At 56.9% G+C, this 9,650-nt stretch overlaps 1 protein-coding gene across 1 annotated transcript in view; it reads right to left on the bottom strand.

Annotated features, from left to right (window-relative positions):
- The window catches only part of DCHS1 (dachsous cadherin-related 1), a gene marked incomplete at both ends in the record, with an annotated part of 31,816 nt that overhangs the window by 1,564 nt on the left and 20,602 nt on the right, over positions 1-9,650 (bottom strand). Inside the window, 8 exon segments of the mRNA XM_009578276.1 lie at positions 3-72; positions 326-464; positions 1,331-1,617; positions 2,125-2,255; positions 3,595-3,749; positions 3,931-4,142; positions 8,942-9,055; positions 9,538-9,650. The exon segment at positions 9,538-9,650 is cut by the window's right edge and continues 29 nt beyond it. Coding sequence (XP_009576571.1) covers positions 3-72; positions 326-464; positions 1,331-1,617; positions 2,125-2,255; positions 3,595-3,749; positions 3,931-4,142; positions 8,942-9,055; positions 9,538-9,650 — 1,221 coding nt within the window.

Raw genomic sequence — 9,650 nt, 5'->3', positions numbered from 1 at the left:
GGGCCTCCACCACCAGGTCCAGGGTGGGCTGGCTGGCGTTGAATTCCACCTGCCGGATGGTGAAGAGGGTCCCTGTGAGGGCACAAAGCCAGAGTCAGTATGGGGGCTAACAGGGAGCCAGGAAGGGTGTTAGCTAGAGGAACAGGCGTCTGGGACGCTGCGGTGGGAGCGCTTGATGGCCACACCACATGTCTGCCTCACTGGCCACCCCAGACAGTGACCTGGTGAGGGGCAGAGCCTGGGCCAGCTTGGGGGCACCTCCCTCTGCAGGCACTGTCAGAGCAACCCACAAGATGGGCCCCACACAGCAGCCAGCCCCACGCACCATTGCTGGGGTCAATGGCGATGTCAGGGCTGGGCACGGCCAGGTGGAAGGTGACATCCCCGTTGCTCCCCGAGTCTGGGTCGGTTGCGCTCACGGTGAGAATGACACTGCCTGCAGGCGTGTGCTCCGGCAACGTCACCTGGAAGAGGAGGAAGCCCCAGTCAGCGCCGGGTCCCCCATGTGGGCGCCTGTTCCCCCTTGCCTGGAGCTAGCCAGCAGGGCTGGGAGAAGGTCTGGGGCTGGCCAGGGCAGCAATAGCCAAGGTGGCCCAGCTCATCACTGGCCAGGGCCTTCCCCACCTCTGCACCCGGGCCACGGCTGGCACACTGCGGGGACCTGTCCCACGTGCACAGCACCTAGCTTTGTTAGTGTGACTCCCAACCAGCTTCAGCATCCAGTTCCTGATCCTTTTCTCTGCTTCGCTCTGCTATTCTGAAGAACTCTTCAATAGCTGATATTTTCTCCACAAAAGGTATTTTACATAAATCAAAACAGGTCTTGTCTTTTTGGTGTGCCGAACAGCACATACAAACAGACAGTTCCATTGCTCTGTGCTCTCACAACCTTCAAGCATTTCCGTGGCTTCCCAGCTTCTTGCATCTCTGCTCCAGAGATGCAGCACATTGCACGAGTCAGCTTTCGTCCAGTGATCTGCCTACGGGGCCCCAGGCCGCCAGAAACACTTGTCCAGGTTGTGACCTATCTCCCACCACTTCTGGCCTTCCCACCTATTCCAGCATGTACCATCTGCACGCAGCTGTGCAGGCCCGCAGTTGCTGATCCCAGTGCTACGTGCTTGGTTTCAGCCTCCTGTCCACGCCACAGTGACAGCCCAAGGGGTGTCAGGATGTGGATGGGAGCCCAGGAAGAGAGGGGCCAGGATGGGCTCAGACCCATCCTCAGGGGGATCTCTGTGCCTCGTAAGGCCAGGTGAGCCAGGCAGGAGCAGCAGAGCGGCTCGTGCAGGACGGCCCACACAGCCTGGCACCCCTGTGTGCACAGTACCTGATAGAAGCCCTGGCTGAACGTCGGTGCGTTGTCATTCACGTCCTCCACAACGACAGTGAGGTTGGCCTCGGTCTCATGGCGGGTGTCAGAGGCACGCAGGGTGAGGGTGTAGTGGTTGCGCTGTTCATAGTCCAGTGGCCCTGTCAGGGCAATGCGTCCCCCATACCGCAGCACACTGAACGTGCCCATGGCATCACCATCCAGCATGAGCGTGTAGGAGAGCGTGGGGCCCGAGTCCACATCATTCCCGGTCAGCTGGGCTATCTGGGTGCCCAGCAGCGTGTCTGTGGAGAGGCGAGGCATGAGCAAGCAGCCTCATCTCCTTGGAGAAGACCTGGCTCATACGGTGGGAAACCAGCTCGGTCCAGAGCCCGAGCACTGGGGACAAGGGGGAGATGCTGGGAGTGAAGGGGAAGGTCTTGGGAGCTAGGCAGGGCAGGTCAAGGCTGGCACAGGGCACAGAGGCCGAGGACAGAGAGCAGGCAGGGCAGGTGTCTGCAGCCAGAGAGCCTACAGTGCGGGCAGGGGCCAGGGATGAGTTGGGAATTCAGGTGGTTCCCTCAGGACACAGCTGCAGCATAGGGGCTGTACAACCCCCAGCCCCAGGTTGTCAGAGTCGGGGCAGTGCCGAAGAGCTCAGCGGGAGCTCACCAGTGGGTCAGCACACGCCAGCCCTGGGCAAGGGAACGGACAGGCCTCTCTGGAGGCTTCTCCCCGACCCACAGATGTCCATCACGCCTCAGCTCTTGCCATCGGTGACACATCACCTCAGGGGGCTGAACTGCACTTACTCTCTGGGACCCGCACCTCCCAGGGAAACGGGATGGTGGGGCTATTGTCATTGATGTCCATCACCACAACGGTCAGCGTGGCAGATCCCACAAGAGGCGGCATCCCTCTGTCCATTGCCGTTACCACCAAACTGTGGGCAAGCACAAGGGCACAGCACAAGGTTCACAGACATGTGGCCATATGTGTGAGGTAGCAATGCATGTATGCATAGCATCTGGAACATGTTGGGGGGGTACTGCATGTGTGCACAGGGTTGGAGTGTGTACATGTGGTAGTGGAACTGTGCACAGCATCTGGAGTGTCTGGGGCAATGGATATGTGCAGAACATCTGGAATGCATGTGTGGGGCAGTGGATGCGTGTACATCGAGAGTGTGGTGGGGCAGGGCAGCAGATGGATGCACATCTGAGGTGCATGTTTGGAGGGCAGTGGGTTTGTGTCCAGCACCTGGAACAATCGAGCAGGCAGTAAATGTGGGCACAAGTGTTTGGAGCATGTGGTGGGCAGTGGATTCATGCACAGCCCTGGCACGGGCACATCGGACAAAAGATGCATGCATGGTTGGAGGCTTTTGCAAGGGGACATAGTGGATGCACCCATAGCATTTTCGGTGTGTGCAAGGAGCAGGTGTCTGGAATGTGTACAGGAGATGATGCAGGCAGAGCATGTTGTGGGGTGCAGGGAGACAGGCATTTGGAGCATATCCAGGTGATAGGGAATGCATGGAGCCTCTTTGTAGAATGGTGATGGGTATGTGAATGCAATGAATGTCCTAGGCCTCCCCACGCCTGGGAAGAGGGGAGAGAGACACGTAGCCATTGGAGCATGCATTTGGGGGAGAGAACATAGTCTGGGTGGGGTGGCAGTTGTTGTTCCTTGCATCTGAACCATGCATGTGTAAAAGGGTAGGGGAAGACTTAAATTCATTGCGTGTAGTGTTTGCCATTATCTTATATACATGTGGCTAGACTGGCTGGACAATGTCTAGAGTGTGTGCACATGGCGAGGAGCCCAGAGAACCTGGGTTGAATGCAAGAGGACTTGCAAGAGGGTTCAGGGCAGCGCATAGTGCCTGGAGCGTGTGTGGCAGGGCGGAAGGGTGCAATGCGTGGGAGTGGGAAGGGACTGAGCATATGTGGTCTGGATTAAGCAGGCAGGAAAGGGAATGGATGCGGCCACTGAAAAGAGTCCACTGCCCCTCTCACAATGTTCTCAGATTTGCTGAGACCAGACTGAACAGGGCACTGGCTCATCTCATGACCATCTGTCATGCCTTCGATACCATTTGCTCCCCATGTTAACACTAAGCCTAAGTTCTTGCTGTTTGGCAAAAACATTTTACAGACAGGGCTAAGACAGCTTTGGGCGGCACCAAGTATCCTCTTGGTATCCTCCGCAGCCTTGGGGATGCTGCTCCACAGCTATGCCCCCCTCGCATCTGTGGCACAAGTTAGTCTGGCTCCACTCACCGGGTCTGGGACCAGATCTCCCTGTCCAGGATGGCAGCAGTAGTGATAGTGCCAGTCTGAGGATTGATGTGGTACAAGCCTGTCATTGGCAGGGACTGGTTGATGGCATAAGTCACCTGCCCGTTCGCTCCCTGATCCAGGTCATCTGCCAGGACCTGCAAAGCCACATGAGAGATTCAGCAGTGCAGTTGTGGAGCCTTGCAAACCACAGCCCTCCATGGCTAGACCTATCCGTAGGTGCCAGCCCCAGGCCCATGGCACAGGCCCCCACCCCCTCAGCCCTGCAGAGAGGCAGGCCAGGGTCCCAGATGTCCCTGTTTGTGTCCCCAGTGATACCTGGATGACTGGTGAGTCATAGCTCTGTGACTCCCAGATGAAAGCCACGTAGTTCTGCAGCTGGAAGCGTGGCAAGTTGTCATTCACGTCTTGCAGGTTAAGGTTTATGGCCATAAAGCCGAAGGAAGCTGCTGTCTCTGCCTGGACCACAAGGCGCAGCCGGGGGCTGGCCTCAAAATCCAGGCTGCTGGAGTCCTGAACTGAGATGGCACCTGGGAGCAGGGAAACAGCGGGATGGGGTGGGTGAGGAGGGGGTGAGTAAGGCACCAGCACATCCATCCCTCATCTTCTCTTTTGTTCTCTTGCACTCCGTCCATCCCTCTGCTCATCCATCCATTCTCAAATAGACGGAACCAACTCACTGAGCTCTTCCTAGCCCTCTCCAAACCGACAGCCTTCTCAGCAGTCCCAGTGAGCTGCCCTGGGTGATAAATCCTGCACCTTACTCAGGACAGAGGGCTTCCGCTTACATTAAAGCATGCAATAGTCCTCCCACTATGGAGACACCATCTGAGGTCTTGAAAAAGAACTGCTCCATGTCAAGCCCCATACTGCTACAGAAGCTTATCAAGCTCCAAGCCAAAGTCACCTAAGTGCAGCTATCAGTCCAGGTCAATTCTTACAAAGACACCGTAGGAGCTGCCAGCAATTCTGCTAGGGGTCTGAGGACAGACATACATTCTTATCCTTCTGAGCTACTGTGCACCTGGGCTTTCATAATGACAAGGTATTGCTGTCCGACCCAAGAAAGTGCAGGGCATCCGAAGAGATACACTAAACTGACTGGCAGCATTCCTACAGGCATGCACTCAAATGTAATGAGAAGAAACTGTGCTCCTGTGGCTGAATTCCTGCCTTGGGGAGTCCTGCAGAGCCTCACTCTCTCTGCAGCCTATTTCAGCATCTATATGCACCCACCAGGTGAAGTGGTCAGCAATAGGGATGCAGTATCAGGCATCTAGAGGAGCTAGGTGGCCTTAGACAAGCTTAGCTGCTGCGTAAGAGCTCTGCTGCCAGCTTTGCATGAGAACATGAGTTCCGATGCACAAAGCTGAAACCAGGCCATACATCCAGGAATGGAAAGCACAGATTACAGCTACCAGCATGGCGGCCTGGTTTGGAGAACGGCTGGGTCCTCACCTCCTGCAACACAAGGGCTGGGAGCCGCTGTGCTCCCTTGCCCTTCTGGCACCATTTGGCTGCCAGAGCAGGCCCTGCCTCCAGGGCTGGCTTGGCACAGAGAAAACACACGGAAAGCAGTCAGCAGTAGTCCGCTTTCTGAAGGGTTGTTCCTGCCTGGGACAGAAGCAGCAGAGCCTGAGGTGCCACAGTATGGGGCTGAGGATGCTCCTGTGACATTCCCCTACTCTGGTCTTGTCCACAGCAGGCACTTTAATATGCTCTGCAATGCAAAACTCTCACACAGCTCCTGTGGACATCACCTCTGGTCCTCCCTGGAGAGGAGATAAGCCTGGGGACGGCTGAGGACAGTCACGGACTGGTGCCCATGCACTGGCCCATTGTCACAGCAGAGCTGAAGGACAGGGACCCAGCGTAACACTGCTTGGCAGCTGGCACAGGGCAGGAGAGCAGCACTGTGCCAGCCCCCCTTGGCCTCCCTCACTGTGGTGCTCCAGCACCCCGTATCCAGTTGCAGCGTGCAGCCCCTTGCCCTGGGGGAAAGCAGGGCAGTGTCTCACAGACAGACAAACGGGACTCAAGGAGCGACACGTTTTAAGGGAAAAATCCTGTATTCTGGGCACTTTGCCTGAGGGAAATGTTTCCTCATTGAGGTGAAGTGGTATCGCCACAGCAACCGAGGTGCAACTGAGGTGCAGCCAGGACATGTCCAGGCTGTTCTGAGAACCACTGGCACCCATGGCTCGAGCAGAGACAAGATGAAGAGATGCGAAGGGACAGGGATCACGAGGCGGGGATGTGATTTTGTGACCCCATCAGGCCTTGCTGCAGCACAGCATGGCAGCTTGCCATGCAGACCAGCGTCACAGCCACACATGGTGTAGCAGAGCCCTGCTTATACTACCCAGGACAGCAGGGAAAGGGGACCTCTCTGCATGACTGACCTCACAGGTCTCAGCCTCCCACACCACGGAGCGTGGTCCCTGTGTGCAGGGTCTGCCTGCAGAGCTGGGTGGAAAAGCAAGGAGGAGGAGAAGGGCTCTGTGAGGTCTGTTCCAGCTGTGTTGTCGGCACAGGGTTTCAGTTGTGAGCTGCTGCAGTGTTGCAGTGCTGCACCAGGTCTGCTCAGGAGCAGAACCACTGGGCAGATCTGAGCAGTTGCTGTTCTTGCACAGCCTGGCTCTGAACTGGACAGACGGCACAATGGGCAGCCTGGGAGTCACCTGGGGTTGCTTTCACCCCCAGGCTGTAACGGCAGCCATGTAGGTTTTGGCTGAGAGACCTGGGCACACATAGGAGCATGGTGACTACTGGCTCAGAGACCTGCGTGCTGGCTCAGGGATCAGACAGAATTGGCCAGGGTGCCACCCTGTCAGCCCCTCCTTCGTGGACATAGCAGCTTTCACCCAGCTCCATAGCTATGAAATGCTTACTTCTGAATGGCAGCTTCAGACAGACACACTCCTACGGCAGCGTGCGAAGGCTGCTCCTTCACAGGCAGCAATCCCTGGGACTGAGAGCAGGCAGGGGAGCCTGGGCACAGCAGCTCTCCACAAAGACCTCTGTGAGCCTGGCTGGGGTTTTAGTACACCTGCCCATTGACTCTGGGTTTCAGGAACCACAGAGTACCAACTCCCGAGCTCAGTTTGGGGTTGGGGGTTACTCTGGGCGCTGGCATGCACCAGGTGACAGAGGAATCGTGGTCAGGCTGTGCACATGGCTTTGTTGCAAGGTGGCATCAGACCCTCTGGGACAGCCAGGGTGCAGGCAGTCCTGTGGGGGCAGCTCAGCATGCTGCTGGCTGGCTGCCATGATGCAAGGCTGCAGCAGGAAACCTGCAGCTGCAGCTCAGATTCCTCAGGACTCGGTGGGGCCCAGGTTGGGACCCCCTTCATGAGCTACGGTGTGCTGGTCTGGCCTCTCCGCAGTGCTCTCAGTGCCCATGCTGTGGCTTGCTTGCAGCAGCAGCACAGTGCAATGAGTGGCGCGCAGTGACACCAGGGTGCTGAGGAGCCTGTATGGCGCCTGAGGGGATGCGTGGTGACAGTGGGTTGCCGTGGGCACTGTGATTTCAGACGGGTACTTATGCATGGCTCAGCATTTCCTGCCATGCCCACGGGCGACTTGCAGTGGCCAGCACTTAATCATGGTGCCAACGGACTGCATGCTGTGCCATACCATGCGTGGCTCTCAGGGACCTGCACAGTGGCCATGGGCTGCAGAGAGCACAAGCACAGTGTCAGAAAGATCTTTGTCAGCCTGGGATCCTGTCCCAAACCCAACCATCTAGCAGGCACAAGAGAACAAGGTTTTAACAAGAAGCTCCAGCTTGACATCTGGGCTCTGAGCATTGACTTTCTTGTACCACAAAATCATAGAATAGTTTGGGTTGGAAGAGATCTTTAAAGGCCATCTAGTCCAGCCCCCCTACTGTGGGCAGAGACATCTTCAACCAGATCAGGTTGCTCAGAGCCCCGTCCAGCCTGACCTTGAATGTGTCCAGGGATGGGGCATCTACCACCTCTCGGGTTTCGCCCCCCTCATTGTAAAAAATGTCTTCCTCATAGCTAGCCTAAATCTACCCTCTTTTAGTTTAAAACCATTCTCCCTTGTCCTGCTGCAACAGGCCCTGCTAAAAAGTCTGTCCCCATCTTTCTAATAAGCCCCCTTCAAGTACTGAAAGGCTGCAATAAGGTCTCCCCGAACCCTTCTCTTCTCCAGGCTGAACAACCCCAGCTCTCTCAGCCTTTCTTCATAAGAGGTGTTCCAAGCCTGATCATTTTCATGGCCTCCTCTGGACCCGCTCCCGCAGGTCCATGTCTGTCCCATGCTGAGGACCCCCGAGCTGGATGCAGCACTGCAGGGGGGGTCTCATAGAAGCAGAGCAGAGGGGCGGAATCCCCTCCCTCAAGCTGCTGGCCACGCTGCTTTTGATGCAGTCCAGGATACGGTCGGCCTTCTGGGCTGCGAGCGCACATTGCCGGCTCATGTCCAGCTTTTCCTCCACCAGGACCCCCAAGTCCTTCTCTGCAGGGCTGCTCTCAATCCACTCATCCCCCAGGCTGTATTGATACTGGGAGATACCCAGTCTCTTCCAAACTACAGGGCAAGCACCAACCAAGGCACCCCTCACCCTACCCTCAGCCAAGCTTTCCCTGATGCCGAGGGACGTGCGGCCCTTCACAGGCTGTCCTTTGAAGCATGTGGTGCAAACAATGCCAGCTTACCCAGCGTCACTGGGCAGCACCCTGCAACCTGCCTCACTGCTCTGCCTGGGTTATCAGCCACCTCCAAGCACCACTGGTATGTTCAGCACCTGCTGATGGCTCAGGCACAGTCTGGTACAGAGGGAGGGCTCTTTAGAATGCCCACTGGACAGTGAGTGGTTCCCCATTTATTGTCACCTTTGGGACTGCACGGAGACAGCCATGAATCCACAGCAGTGCTGCAGTCGCAGCAGCTTCATGCACACCGGGGAACGGAGTGCGGCAGTCCAGGTGCCTGGCTCTGAGGCCCCAACATCGGTTGTGTCATTTGGCTGAACTTGCTGTCTAAGGCAGGGGCTGCACCCAGACTGCATCTTAGCAATGGTCTCGGCCTCTGCTAACTCCTGCACTGGGCCTAGGAGTTTTTGGGGAAAGGTCCAGTTAGGAGGGACCAAAATTGTGCTGGGAGCTGTGCTAGCAACCTCTGGACAATGACAGGTTAGTGTCCACGTCCAAATACTAACACTATTTAATTTACTGGTATAGAGGTGTGGACTGTGCTCCTGTGCCTTTGGGGGGGCTCTGAGCCTTGTGATAGCTGAGCAGGCATTGGCAGAGCATAGGTGGCCTCCCACTTGCTGCTTCCCCAGGTCTTGGTGCTGTACCTGAACTGGGCTGGATAAGGAAAGCATTCTTCTCGTTGCCGCTGACGATGCTGTACGTGATGCGCCCAGAAGAGCCCCCCGTGTGCATAGCTTGGATGCTTGCCACGGCAGTGCCTGGAAGAGAGTGAAACAGTGTGAAGGGACAGCAGAGTCTTGGGGCAGACGGCAGAGAGGGTCAGGGTGGTGTGTGGGCCGCACGTGCTGTGCCACAGGAACACAGCTCTGCCTGAGGACACTGCTGCCAGAGGAAGAGAGATCTAATGGTAACTTTGGGCTGGGAGCCAGGATTTGTGGGGCCTGTCCATGGCCCCTTTATGGTCTCACTGTGACCTCTGGAGAACTTCCAGGAGCAACTGGGCCCCTGTGACTACCTACAGTGATCTGAACGCCCGGAGGCAAACCCACAGGGATGACCACCCTGAACAGCCTGGGCACCAGTCAGACCCTGCAGTCCCTTGGGTCTACCCAAAGCATAATGGGGCTTCCCAAGGCCCTGGTTTGAGTTTCCCACAGCTTTGTCAGCCCAGCACCCACCTCCCCTTCTGTCCTGTCCCATTTCATCCCAGTACTGGCTGGTCACTCTGCCCAGCTGATACCTGGGGCAGCATTTTCTGGCAGGGCCACATCACTGGTGCTCCGAGGAAAGCGCAGCCCCCGGTAGAGCTCTTCCTGCAAATGGATCACCACCACACCGGTAGAGGAGAGTGCT

This window comes from Fulmarus glacialis, unplaced genomic scaffold, assembly GCF_000690835.1.
Source record: "Fulmarus glacialis isolate BGI_N327 unplaced genomic scaffold, ASM69083v1 scaffold11485, whole genome shotgun sequence".
NCBI lineage: Eukaryota > Metazoa > Chordata > Aves > Procellariiformes > Procellariidae > Fulmarus > Fulmarus glacialis.
Note: the sequence above shows the minus strand (reverse complement) of the source record. Positions and strands in the feature narration are given on the sequence as shown.